Raw genomic sequence first — 14,838 nt, 5'->3', positions numbered from 1 at the left:
TGTTAATAGGAATCCATTCATACATAATAAGTACGTGAATTCCACACGGCCTTCATTGACGAATTGTCATAATTATTCTAACTGCGAAGAGGCTCGCTAATTAAAGCAACTTTCTTTTATGAAGACCGTTACAGGATATGGTAATGAATCTACAGTCAAGACCTAAGTTTGACCGCAATACGACAAGGACCCTCGAGACCCCTCGCACACCTTCAATGTGTCAACACTTCACGCAGTGTTTCTGCGCAATCCTAAAGAAAAGGTATTTTTTATCAGAAAAAATATAATTTTTATTCGCGAATTTATGGCATATATAACTAGAGGTTTCGAGTACTGCAGTCGAGGTTAGCGATAAGTACATAATATAATATACGGTAAATATTTTTTTTAAAGTATAGAGTACTGTTTGTCCCCTTATAGGAAATCGCGTTGTAGGAGAATTCTCGTAAAACCGTTTTGTTGAACAAATCAAAACCTAGGAACACGAATTTAATAAAGTTATTTTTTTTAATTTTATATCACAATTGAAACAGGTGCAAAGGTATGCAAAACTAATCTTCACAAATCATTATAAATTTCACACTACAGAAATAACTTGAGAAATCTCCGCGTTATAGGGAGAAAATACCGCGTTTAGGGATGCATATGAAGAATAGAAGAGATTCCAATAATAATTTTAGACAGTAGCGGTAAACAAAGTTGTAATCTATAGAATAAAAACTAATGTTAGTACACCATTTTCTCAATCTTTGGCCCACCAGACGAAGCTTGAGCTAAGAAAGTCTTTAGGAAAGGGGAGAATAGACACTCTCCTGCTGTCTAGCATCTCGGCTAGACCTGCCTGATCGCCTGCATAGGCTACTAGGGGTTCTATATCAAAATATATGATTAACTATAGATTGATTAAAAAACAACGTGAACAGGAAGAAACAGATAACATGATTGAAATCAAATTTTTCTTATCTATAAAAGATATATTTTGAATATAGACTCAACTTAGTTTACGTAACATTTATAGAGATATTTCATTGCTTCGCAATTTATAAATACGAAACCCAGTAATAAAAAAACATGCCTTGATAGGCGAAAGTCACTTTCATAGATTGGATTATTCAGACAATAGATGACGATCGAAGACAATGCATATTTGTTAGAGCTTTCGAAAGTATAGTCTATACTATAGAGTATAGACTATGGCAACAATACACAGATAATCAGTTTGAAAGTAATTTAAATTTTCGTGCAGTTGGGCCTGTAATTTTTACTATACCAATATATGAAGATACATTATAAATGACCTTAGTAAAACCCTCGATACTGTACATATTTTCTTGTGATATTTCGCAACTACAAAACTATGTTAGCCCCATAATAAACCTCAACTCAATCAGGAATAGCCGTCTTCGACGTCTTTCAAGAGATTAAATCAATGTTGATTGTTTACTATCTGATCGTTCATGCAAATGTTTGTTCAAATAGTTTTTATTCATCAACGTAATAAAACACCGTATCTACGAGCACGAGGCAAATTCAAGCAAGAAACATATTATATAACTTGTAACGCTCGATTTTTATATCTGAAATTCCAAACGTAACTTCTGCCAGACGTATTCTTGTAAGGTCGGTTTGCATAGGAAAAATAATATTATATTTATTAAATTTCGTAATAGTTGTCGGAAACCCACCCTTACACAGAGTTTTAGTTTCATTGAAATCGGGTTAGTAGTTTTGGAATTTCCGCGCATTTCTATAAAGAAAACCTACGCAAATAATATTGACAGGTATTTTAATCGGTTTAATTTATTAAACTTTTATTAAGGAGTTTAGTCATGCGAAATAAAACGAAAGCTTTTAAGACATCTTGAAAGTATCTTCCAATAAGCATTTTAAAAGTTAGATTTATCGGCACCTGTACTTTTACTCAATTACTTCACAAATTGTATCATGAATCGTGACCACTTTCTATCCCGTGGTTTTGTAATTATAAAGATGAATTATGATTAGGATTCTCTATCATCAACTTTTAGAGAGTTGTAAGTAAATTTCAATAATAATCGTCCTCTTTTATATACTATATTAATTTTAAAACCATCGTCATAGCGTGCGGTGAGCAGGTTGGATTGTTTTTACGCCATGATTCGCAATCGAGCTGTATCTCTTGGTAAGGCGCAGGGGTATCCTAACATAATGCTGGCAGTAGTAGCGGGAAGGCTGGATTGCCCTTATGGGTCATTACTATGGTCTGCATGTGCCTACATAGTAAAAAAAGTGTGTGTGGTTTTGTTGCGGTGACGTGTGCGGGGTAATATTATAATTTCATTTTTAACTTTATGATTGAATATACATACTTTAAACTTTAAAGCTACTAGTATAATATTTAGGACAATATTGTTACTAACACATTAATAACCATATGCACTTATGATTGTCGCATATACTTTGATCTCCCATTAGCTACTACATCAGCTCTATACTGAGAGAACTACTTTAAATTTCATACAAAAATTTCGGAATACGGGATGATTAATTATTGATAAAATAGAGGGCAAACTTGGGGCTCATCTGATGACACCGCCGCCAAATATCGCTGGAAAGACGCCGTGGGGATGGACTTCCGCGAGCTCGAAGGTGCCCGTTAGCAGCGCAAGGTCAAGGTCTCGGAGACCAAGACTCACTTAATCTTAGGGGCGTTACGCGGAGCAAGAAAGCTATCTTTTATGTTATAGGGCTAAACACTTCCGTATGAATTTGAACGGGGATCCCATCGGCACCATATGTAAGCAAAAAGTAGACCGGATATTTTGCAAGCCTTACAAAAGGCTAACACGGATATACGTAATAGTGACGCTGAAAGGATATTACAAAGCAGGACGTATCAGAAATCTATTTAATCTCATTAACATTAATTAGAAACTCGTTTAATAGACAATCTATTGACACCGACTATCTTTACATTTTAAATATTCAAATTGAAATCGAACTTTTAATCCCATAATTAAATTTTAGTCTTGTGAGTGTGAAGAACTGCCTTTTCTGTACAATTATATTTGACTGAACTAAATATGAAATAGTGTCAAATGAATCGGAATATGAGCAAAATTCTTTATACTTACACATTGCATCAAAGATATGTTAATGTTTTGAAAAGAATGTCTATTCACATACTTTTTACAGTACACGCAGTTGGCATCAGACTAGTAATATATAATCAAGTGTCGCATCAACTCGTCAGCCCTGTATTCTACATTCCAAGGACACAGGATGCATTCTCGAATAGCAGACATGCAACAAAACTATTACAAATGCATAGGCATTAAAATGTTTAGAACGAGTTTGTAATCTTTGGTAATAAATCTTTATCACCAAAGATTACAAACTAGTCAAAATTAGAGGCGTGAGTCTGTTGTTTTTACAAAGTTTATATTTAATAGACTTTCTGTCTATGTGCGCATTTAACAATCGCAAAGCATGGCTTAGACCGGCATGGCTTAGACCCAAAAAGTCGAAGCTGCGTGTCAGACACAGACGGTTGATCACCTACTTGCCTATAAATGACGAAGGAGAATATACAGAAATCTTAAGCCCAGACCGAAAAGGTTATATATATGAAAAGTTCTAAATCTCAATACTTATAGCTGGATTTTCTCAATGACAAATTGCCAATAAAAAGCAAAGACGATGTTATACAGAATCAACCGACCGTGATCCATAGATGCAGAATAAAAACATAGTTGTTGAAAATTCGAATGACCGTTGAACGAGAAAAAGCAGATTTAATGGTACTCTCTATAATGGTGATGTTTTTATTGCTGTGTTAAAATATATCTTCAATATATCAATGCCCTAATATTTAAAATAATATTGTATCAGTCTTGCTAAGACAGTCACGATAATAGTGGCGTTTTGGAATTAAATTTGAAAACCTTTGTGAGATTTATTACTGATTCACACTTAAGACATCATTTTACATTTTATAACCTCAACAAAATAAATCGTTTACGATATAATTAATTTTAATCGATATTATCTATTCAATCGATATTATTTTGATAAATTGGCTAATAATATGAACGATTTTCCTTTTGGTATACACCAGTATTATTTAGTGGAATGGATCGAAATATTAAACAAGCTAATTTAAATAAATGAATAAACATTAATTGGACAACGTAAAGCCATTTATGGAGGTCGCAATGCACCTGCTGTCCGCCACGACTGGAAGCTATTAAGTTATATTTTGTTTATCGAAGAAATTCAAAAACCTGGTAAAATCTGACGATTATACTATTAAGAAAAGCTTTGGATCGTTAGAACTATAGACGTTATTATGCGCGCATATGCAGAACGGCAGTGGTAGTCAACCGTAACATTATGTCGCGACTAGTCATTGTGATTAGGGTAGAATTACAAAATTTGTTATCAATGTTTAAGGATCCATTATATATACGCTTGGAGATTTTTGTTATGCGAGCATCAATTGTTCGCAACACGTCCGTTTTACAAAATACAATCATTCGTAATAGATAATTGTATTTTTTTTTCTTGTCCTTCAGAGTTTATTGTAGGCTCTCGGTCTCGAAGCACTGACTGGCAATCAAGTGTAACATTCTGTCGCGACCGTGACCTCCGACGGGTGGACGACAAACAAGTTTGTGCATGCATTCATTCAAGACAATTTCATTTTGTTGTATGGTGGGAAAAGCAAAGCTAAAAAGTTTAAAAATAAAATAGATTTTTGACATAACTTTTGCTTTAAAATGTTGTTTTTACTTCTAAATCATAAAAAGGAGAGAGAAAAAGACTAATGTTCAAACTTTAAACATATAGATTCTAACTCTAAATACTGCTAAAGACATTAACAGTAGCTAACTGTGATTCCACGACAGCATGATATTGCAGTAGTTATATACTCACATAATACTTATTGAAGACTATATTGAAAAAAGTATTTATAATTTTGGAAATTATCAATGGTGCTAACTATTTTAAATTGATATGTTCTTCTTCTCTCTTCTAAAGCTTCTGGTCTAATTCGTTTTTACTAATAAAACTTATAGTTCCTAAACAACAAAATTATTTATATTCACATAGGTCAACACATTTTAAAAGTTAGGAATCAAGTAGGTAGTAGTAGCCTGTATGTAATTCAATAAACTCTACATTACTCCACAGTAACAATATTATTAGACACTCTACAATTTTTTATTTAAATTAAAATCAATACAATTAATTTAGTACTGCAATTGTAGAATTTGATACTTGTATAAATTTTAAACATATTTATTTTATTTAAGCATTAAAGTATTCTACAAATTCTTGAGAAAGGCTGATATATGTATTTGGGCCAACATTATCTATTATGAATTCAATAATAACCAACTAGATATGAATGATAATTTTTAAAGATTACACTATATCTGATAAGTATTAAGATGTAAGTAAGCGACCCTTAATTTAGTCATTCTTAATCAAAGCAGCATACTTAAGAAATACTAAATAAACGTCAATAAATAAAAAAAATATAACAGCCTTTCGTTTATTGTACATAGCTTAGAACTTAAGGACGTGATTAGTCATCGATGTTCTCATTTGAAAATGCATACAGCATGAATTAACGGTAAAGTAACTATAAATACGGGTATTTAAACAGTTTTAATTAAAATTGCTATAAAATAGTGTAACTTTTCGAAATCATAGAGTTATACAAAAACGTTTCAGGTGACTGGCGCAGACCGTAAAATGGCGATGCAAAATTCTAGTTACTGATATGATTGTAGCATGAAATGAATTGTTTTTTTATAAAAACAATTTATAAATTAATGATCAATACGATATTTGAAGAGAATTAACGTAGAAGTGCATATTTTAATCTAAAATATAAACTTACCTTTCTATAAATTTGACAGGAACACAGCACCACAATTCACTGTTACGTCAGTACTGAAAACATTCAGAAATTGCACGGTTAGTCAAAATGTCAACATCAAATTTAATATGAAACCAGATGAAATGCTACCAACATTAAGAAGCATAACAAGTGTAGAATAAAATACTATCCGAAACAAAGTTCTACAACATCAATGTCATGAAAATATAAGTGTGTCAGGTAAATGTCATCTTTATATTGACAATAAGCAATTAAAGTAATACATATTTCAAAGTCAAAACACCAAAGTCAGACAAAATATGATACAATTTACAAATTAATTCAGTTTACATGAACTATGAAATTACATAGTGATCAAATGTTTCATTGTTTATTATAAATATAATTACAAAAATTCTAGTAGAATCAAAGTCTGAGTAAAAAGGTGAAACTATTTCTGAAGAAGTTTATGTCTAACAACGAAAACCGTAAATACCATTGTTGGTGTTGCATGCCTTAAGTCATCGTTATAATTTTGTACTAACAATCGTTAAACATGTATTATTTTGGCATGGGTGTATATTTCCTTTCTATCACTTGGCTTGTATCTTTATTTTTATGCTGGGTATCTGTACGAACGGGACATTACATTGGTAAAATTGCTATAGTAATTGCGATTATCGTAACTCTTACATTAGTTTCGGTGCCTAGGGGAAATGAGTCATCAGGCAATTTTTACGACAAATCCTACGTTCTTCGTCTTGCAATTCTATTATTTTTACTGGTTAGCGCTATTGGTGCATCAGTGTTCTGTTTTATCCATGTTTGTCTTACGCATGTGAGAACGCGAATGATAAAAAAGTTTGGTACTGTTAATTAGGTTTTGGTGAGTTCATTAGTAGAGTTACTTAGTTGTTAATTAAACATATTAAATGTTATTTCTTTCAACAGTTTTGGTTACTTATATTTGTAGGATTTTTTAATATTGTATAACTTAAGTACTAAATTATTGAAATAATTTAGATATTTTCATATTATACTATAAGTTAATTCAAATAGATATTTATATATAGTATTTGTTAATAGTCGCGTTCATGTTATCACAAGATAATGAAAGACTATATCTTAACTTTATCTCACTAGTAAACAGTAAATGGCATGAATTAGTATATCATAAAATCACCTACTGATTGCTGGTAAGTTTATAAAAATTAAACTGTCATAGCATTTCGTTATTTAAATTCACATTTGTTATTTTGTCAGATGGTCAAATTTCATAAATAAATTTGTATAAGACTTGTGCTTAAGGCTTGTGAGTCATTTAACATATATCCAAAATTCCTATTGCTTCTGTACATAAAGCATTTGTTATTTAATCATTTAAAATATCTTTTATTTTATACCATCAGTATTTAATATAACTTTAATACAACAACTTCAGTTCCAATAGAAATGTGACAAGTGACAAATTTACTTTAAATAGTTTATCTTAATTGATAAACCATTGCTTTGCTTGTTATAAGTTGGTACTATACAAAATTTATAAATACATTAAACCGTAAGTTCTATAAACTTTTTAATAAATTCCAAAACCCAACAATGGTGGTTTTAATTCAACATGTATGTTATTTTCCTATTATTCAAATTCATTTAATACAATTTTAAATATTTTTTATTACAGAGAATGTGTAGTGCCTTGTGTCATGGGCTTAAGTCCCCAGCAAGGCGGCTAGCTTATTTGAGAGTTAAAAACATATCAACATCTATAGTGCACAATGAAACTATATTAGTAAAGAATAATGATGAATTTGTTAATAAGGTATGTCTAATCTAGATTTTTTTAAATATATTTTATAAAAATGTAATGGCTGATTTTAATGCACTATTTGAATAAACACTGAATCAATAAGTAACAATAAAATCTTAAAAATAATCCTTAGTTTTTAAAATTCTTAAATTTATTTGTGGTTTCATGTAATTTGCCCAGACATAAACCATTATTATGACTGCAATAAAAAGATAACATGCTGTTGACTTTTTAATTGGTTGATAAAGGCCATGGTATTATTTAACATTTTATATTTTATTAAACCTAAGCAATTTAACTGAAGTAAAAAGATTTTATATACATATTTTACTACACACTTTTAAAATCCTGTATATTATTGTATAGGTTGTTTTTATTAATTATTATTTCACTGAGAAACTAAAGCAAGACAATGATATCAAAATTGGTATATATTTCTTTTAATTTGAAATATTTCATAATGTTCTATAATTATTTTTAAGTAAAATAAATAAATATAAACATTGATTTATCACATTTAAAGTAATTGAAATAAAATGATAATACTGTTCAACTAAATTATGTCCAATATACTGTATTTTACATGTAAACAAGAACAATATAATCCTTTCAGGTAATCAATAATGACAAGGCAGTGATAGTAAATTTCCATGCAGAGTGGTGTGAGCCATGTAAAATACTTACACCAAAATTGAAGGAGCTTATTGAACCGCATAATAACCTTGACTTAGCCATTGTTGATGTCGAGGAAAATGCTGATCTTGTACATACATTTGAGGTGTGTATTTATGTAATTAATATTAAAAAACAATCAATGAATTTGCTTTAAAAGAAAATATGTCAAAGCCTGTGCCAAAAGTGGGCAGCAGTTTCCATGAAATTATCCTTACATTTGAATAATTTGTGTTGTTATTATAATTAAAAAAAACTAGATAGCCCTCTAGTTTTTTTTAATTTTTTGGTTTTACAATTATTTGTTATCTTATATATAAAATGAAGCTCATCTTAATTAGATCTTATCCCTCTACTTAATAATGAGTTTTGTATCACATATACATATCTGATAAAGTTTTGCTGTCTTGTAAAAACCTTGTTGTTTGCCCTAGACTACAACTCTTGTTACCAATAAAGCTAACTGTTAATAGAAATTTGTTTGTGAATGTTTTTTGTATCTTTTGTAAGCTAAAAAACCGCTTTTCTTACAGGTAAAAGCAGTACCCGCCGTAATAGCAATAAGAAACGGGCTAGTCGTAGATAAATTTATTGGCCTAGTAGACACGGATATGATTAATAATCTCATAGATCGGATGTCCGGAAAGAAAAAGGATGACGCGTAAAGGATATTATGTGACTTGCCATATATAAATAGTTTATTATACGCAACTAAATATCGGAAAATATACAAAAATTGTATATAAGTATATACACAAATACAACTACTATTACAACGGCACCTGCCTAGGGTAGTTAAAAAAATAAATGTAATCTATGGTAGAAAACTTGATAATTGTAACTATTTTTAAATGGCAATACTCGAATCGTAAATACGTAAGTTGTACACAAATATGTTTAAAATTTTTTTTACACAAATTGTAGAAAATTTATTAACTTAATTTTAAAACCATGCTTTATATAATTCAGTAACACTTATTATTTAGGGACGTCTGTTTTATATTTTTTAATCCTCTTTGACTTCTAACAATTGAAAATATTGGAACAAAATGTAGTTAAATATAGATTAGGTTTTTAATATTAAAATTGAATTTTAAAAGTACTATACCGTCTTTGAAGTATACATAGTAACACAATAATGTTTATAAGGTCTTATAATTGACAGGCATTTGACGTATTTGTCATATGTCAGTTGCCCTGTTGTAAAAAGTAGCTCTAGCAGAAATAGACAATTTCATTATGTAAACATACTTCATTTTAAAAATAAACATTGTATAGGGGTTGTTCACTAATCACGTGATTTTTTGCATCTTTTTATTGCTCCCACTTCCCTATTGCTTCAAAATCGTTTTTGACATTTGGGGGTCACATTTAATGCAAATGTTTCTTAGAGAAGAAATTTAAATCAAGTTCTGAGCTTATGCGATGTACACTATAAATCTTTTAGGGATTTAATTGTAAATGAATATGTAGATTATCATACCTTTTGAATACTTAACTTTAGTGAGTCCTGGTTTATAACCGACAAGTTCTCGTTTAAATCAGCTAAAAGGTGTCGTTGAAAGTTATATTAATTTTTTGTCATCGTCAAATATGTATAAAAAAAAGGGTGCGTGTACTTATGTACGCGCGTAAGAACTTATACTTCTTTGGCTTTCTTTATTTTTTTAAAATATTAAATAATTAATAATAAATATTTAACGTTAATAATTTAATAATATTTAGTATATTATTCAATTATTAACTAATATTAATTATTAATAATAATAATTATTATTATTATTTTATTATATTATTCATTCGCGCACGCTCGGCGCCCGGCTGGTTTAAAAAGAATTCGTTAGTGGGCAACTTCATACTGATAATTTTGTGTCACGGTGCGCGCGCATCGTAAAATTTCACTCTCGTCAATTTTTCATAACGCGCCTAAAGAAGTATAACTTCAAAAATCACGCAGTATTTCATACCACCTCATTAATGGATGACTCCTTACATTTGCCATTGACTAGTCACTCAAATAGTTCAAATCAAAACCTTAATAGAAAGTATGTTACGTAGATTAGTAAATGAATGTTGTGAATTTTTTGACCTATTATTATTATATATTAGTCCAAGTTCCTGAGCTTATTTACGATCTTAGTATTAGGTCCAACGCAGACATTAGGCAAACAATTTTTGAACGTCATTTCTTAGCAGTAGTGATTGAAATTTTGAGGCGATATAATATGAGGGGATAATACTAGGGTTTCCACCTTTTTGCAATTAAAGTACATTGGTATATAATACACAAGAAAAAAGATATTAATCACAGTAAAGTACAATTTATTTTTCTTTATTTTATAATAAAGAAAAATATTGTTTAAAAACATATTTTTTATTATACAACATCGATTCATCGATAAATTCCGTTTGACAAAAAAATATTTAGATAAAGTATTTTCGTGTACTTTATTGTTCTCACAAAGTATAAACAATTACCAGAAATAACGGACAATACTTTATTAAAGAGTACGGGTGGCAACCCTTGATAATACACGAATAACAATACTATAGAACCAGACGTGTTAAAATAACTAAGCGTCGAAAGTATTGTTATTCAAGTAATATAACTAAATTCCCTTATAAACTAAATGAAATTCTATATAGTGTAGTAAAATTGTATCAGAACAATCCAAGTTTTATCCTTTCGTACTAATAACTTCGTAATATTAATAATAATCAACATGTGTGTAGGCTTAAATATCTACTGGGTCCATATAGACTTTGTCTTATGAATACGTGCTTATTTTAATATGTGTGTAGGTAAACCAAATTTCGATTATAATATTGTATGTAATTTTTCTGTCTAAAACCAAAAATGTATACGAACGGCCTATGTTTAGGTACTACTGAATTTTCTTTGTCATAATGAATTGAAGTTTGTTCTGACTTGGTGAATTAAGCTAATAGCAGAGTACTTATAGGCCTCGTAATATAATAGTGACTTAAATCGTACATATTAAAGATTTTTGGCAGCCCGAGCAGTTGCTAAATTTGATCTTGCTTGCTATTTAGGTAAAATAATCCGCTGGCGATTCTCTGACCTGAACCTTGGATTTCCTGTACAATAACTATAGAATAATTCTTGAGATGTATTAATTATACTAGGGTAATTAAACAATGTGAACCTACTTTTTCTAAGTAGACCTGTTAGTTTTTCTATAACGGCCAAGAACCCAAACGTCCGTTTATCATATTATAATAAATTTTCTTCAAAATGATTAATAAAATATATTTTCTTGGGAAATTTGTTTAATTTAAAACCTATATTCTGAATTCTCATTCACTCAGCCATTACCACTCACCATTATTTCAACAAAGTAAAATATATCTGAGGGGCATTCCGGCGCTGCAAGATTTTAATTACGTATATATTTAAGATGTTTAGTCGATTGCCCGAAACTTTTAACAAGATTAAAAATTCGTGTACCCTCTAGATACCCCAAGCATCCCATCATTCTATTTGTCCCTGCGTTCTGGTTAAAACTTACCCACGTCCAGATTGAGCATTCTGATAAACGAGCTGGGTCGTGGTATCCATAGTTGCCTCACACTTTAAAATCAATTTTCATTTAGTTTTTATAGTTTGTTTAATTTCCTTTTATTATCTCTAGTATGTTATGTTTGTCTATTATTTATCGTTATTGTACCAATATATCAGTGTGCCAAGCTTTTTTTACAGATAGTCAACAAGTAACCCATTCTAATGAGGGTATACTTTATTATTTATCTGTCGGACTGAATTTATTAAAAACGATATTGTTTTAAGGAGCTCAAGTCTTGGTCCATTCAGAGCAGCAGCCAGCAAAATTGCTTCAGGTATCCAAATTTCCAAAGGCCCTACCAAACCTAGTCACGTAGATGTTTCGAGACAGCGTGATACTAGATCTAATAGAATAGAAGGGAAGAACTATTAGGGCATCAAATTTTCGCTCGTATTAAAACAAACCTAAAAGTTTCAAATTTTATTTTAGAATCAGATTTTTTATAACACGTTATGTAGTTTATTGAATATCGAGTATCGTGGTTCATGTTAACTTTGGCATAACAATAATAATTTTGAAGTATACATAAATAGTACATTCAATGATTCAGTAGCATTATACATGTGCGAAAATTTTAAACCAATAAGTACAAACTTAATTTTACACGAACTAAATTCGTCATTGATAAGAATTCTCTCATAAAACAGACTTATACAATCATTAGGGGTGGACAAAAAAGTTTTAACGCAAATTTCGTCGATATATGAACGACACAACGTAGACGTAACTACGTATACGAACACGTGCGTACCCATAGCACAAACTTTCTGTCAGTTATCGTCACATATTCTGTACGAAATATAACGAATATTAATATTTATCATACAGTAGAGCGCTCAAATTTTCCGTACATGTTGTTACTATGGCAATTTATGTATCGTTCGTGCTAAGGGCTTGACAAAATCAGAAAACACCTCTTACTGGACGGATTGTGTTTTCTAAGAGATTTCAAATGAAGTTTTTGATCGAAAATACAATTAAACTAGTTAAGAACTCATGATTTAGTTCAGATTTCTATTAAACATTGTAAAAAAGCTTTAGTCAATACTAAAAAAAGTCAGCTAAATTATATGGTAACAACGTAATTATCGAAAATATCAAGTATATCGCTACCTCGTTAAAAGATTTAACATGATATGCATTTTTTTGCGATTTAAATTTTTAGTGAATTTACATTTGTAATATATTAACCATACGTATTGGCTTTGTGAAGTGACTGCGGGTTAAGTAAAAATTATTCGGTAGGTCTATGTGAATTGAGAATAAATTCTAATAACACTACCATCGTAAAACGTATTAATAGTATTTAATAAATATAATTGCAGAACAAAATTCTGTAGCACTTATTTCGCGTCTCTTCTTTGTATGTGGTTGAGTTTTATAATTTTCTTAAAATATTCGATAACTAAGTATTTTCGAAGACGAGACTATTATTTATCATTGATAAAACGGTGTAAGAATGTTTAAAGAAGGACCACGTCATGTTTTCTTTGTACTTAACATTTATGGTCAATCCATGCAATCCTTCCGTTGGACCATAGTTACTTTAACTCTACATCAGTGTTTTCTATCGTCGGGCTCACGCCCTACATGGGGGCAATTTGATTGTTAAGGAGGGCTATTCGAAAGTTTCGTTTAGAATTTAAGTTTTTCATTAAATGTTTTACTTATTGTGTATCGTTAACAAATTTCTATTAATTTCTTCCTATAAAAGGAAAAATATGATAGGCATCTAGATGATTTTCTTTAATTTAACGATTTTTTTAAATCAAATATTATGTATCGTCGAATGATAACCTCGTTTGTCCAGACAAACAAACATTACAGGAACCGAAAAAAAAAATTCATTTCGTCACTGTTCGTTAAAATATTATTATGTGGTTTTATCCATAGTTTTGGATGGTTAGTCCTTACTTCATAATTATACAAGTTAATCGACAAAAGAGTCTAAAATAAAAAAAAGGGTTTTCGGACATGCAAGGTTATCATTCTAGTGACGGTATATTGAATTCATAAGAATTTTAGTAATGGTAAGGTGGGGCATGGCACAAAAAAGCTTAGGAAACACTGCTCTACATTCTCTTAAGACCGGTCACTTCACAAGTCAAAACGTTAGGTTTAAGGCATACGTTTGTGCGTATCAAAGACGCGCATACATTTAAAACGAGCAACTTGTGATAATTTCTATAAATTCGTAAAACTCAACGTTCCAAGAACAATTAGCATATATAATCACATTATATACATACCAATTAAGTATATGTCAACCGCAGAAACGACGTTTTAAACCGTATATTCAAGGAAAAGTTCAGAACACAACTTCGGCCTACATATATTTAAATCATTTTCGTATTAAGGTAAAGAGGTAAAAAAAAATTTCTTCCAAAACATATAGCAATGCAATCCATTTCGTTAACCTGAAAATGGTAATTCATATTTTTTTTTAGTTGGGCCTAATAACATTTTTTAAATCATTAAAATTTATATATAATGATATAAAAAATAGTCGATAAATTCAACTAGCCGTAGAGTCTCCAAAATTGCGACGGACAATATTCTTTCTATTTGACGTAAAAACATCGCTGTGCGGCTGACTTACAATTTCGCTAACAATTCACATTTAAAACATTTGAACCACGTTTTATTAAATAAAAAAATTATCCTTAATTAGCACATACATTTACATTATATACATTATTTACATAAGCGTGTATATACAATCAATCTTGAGAGCAATAAAGTTATTTTGTGCTAATATCTCACTAGCAAACATTTTTTGATTTAAGGTTTTTAAAATAAATCACATTTTTAATCTATGATCTATGACTTGGTAGACGAGAAAATGGCAGTTTATTTAGTAAAATTACGAAATTTTATAATTTATAATGAGTGTACAATTGTTTATAATT

At 30.1% G+C, this 14,838-nt stretch overlaps 2 protein-coding genes across 6 annotated transcripts in view; one reads left to right on the top strand and one right to left on the bottom strand.

Annotated features, from left to right (window-relative positions):
• Window positions 1–6,009, bottom strand: part of LOC125051491 (kinesin light chain) — a 39,428-nt gene extending 33,419 nt beyond the window's left edge. The window contains exon 1 of the mRNA XM_047651808.1: window positions 5,888–6,009. The gene's annotated coding sequence lies outside the window, so the exon portion shown is untranslated. The remainder of the gene's footprint in view (window positions 1–5,887) is intronic.
• A 157-nt stretch (window positions 6,010–6,166) lies between these two features.
• Window positions 6,167–9,638, top strand: LOC125051493 (thioredoxin, mitochondrial). 5 transcript variants are annotated; one of them, XM_047651818.1, is made up of 5 exons: window positions 6,378–6,754; window positions 6,816–6,822; window positions 7,548–7,685; window positions 8,287–8,451; window positions 8,879–9,638. In XM_047651818.1, the coding sequence occupies exons 3-5, from the start codon at window positions 7,551–7,553 to the stop codon at window positions 9,008–9,010; spliced, it is 432 nt and encodes a 143-aa protein (XP_047507774.1). In that variant the 5' UTR covers window positions 6,378–6,754; window positions 6,816–6,822; window positions 7,548–7,550; the 3' UTR covers window positions 9,011–9,638. The 5 variants fall into 5 exon arrangements, with proteins under 5 accessions (XP_047507773.1, XP_047507775.1, XP_047507774.1 ...); XM_047651817.1 differs by lacking the exons at window positions 6,378–6,754; window positions 6,816–6,822 and adding an exon at window positions 6,167–6,311; XM_047651819.1 differs by lacking the exons at window positions 6,378–6,754; window positions 6,816–6,822 and adding an exon at window positions 6,186–6,354.
• Window positions 9,639–14,838: the final 5,200 nt, after the last annotated feature.

This window comes from Pieris napi, chromosome 8 (assembly GCF_905475465.1).
Source record: "Pieris napi chromosome 8, ilPieNapi1.2, whole genome shotgun sequence".
Taxonomy (NCBI): Eukaryota; Metazoa; Arthropoda; class Insecta; order Lepidoptera; family Pieridae; genus Pieris; species Pieris napi.
The sequence above is the reverse complement of the archived record's forward strand: the minus strand, read 5'-3'. Positions and strand labels throughout refer to the sequence as shown.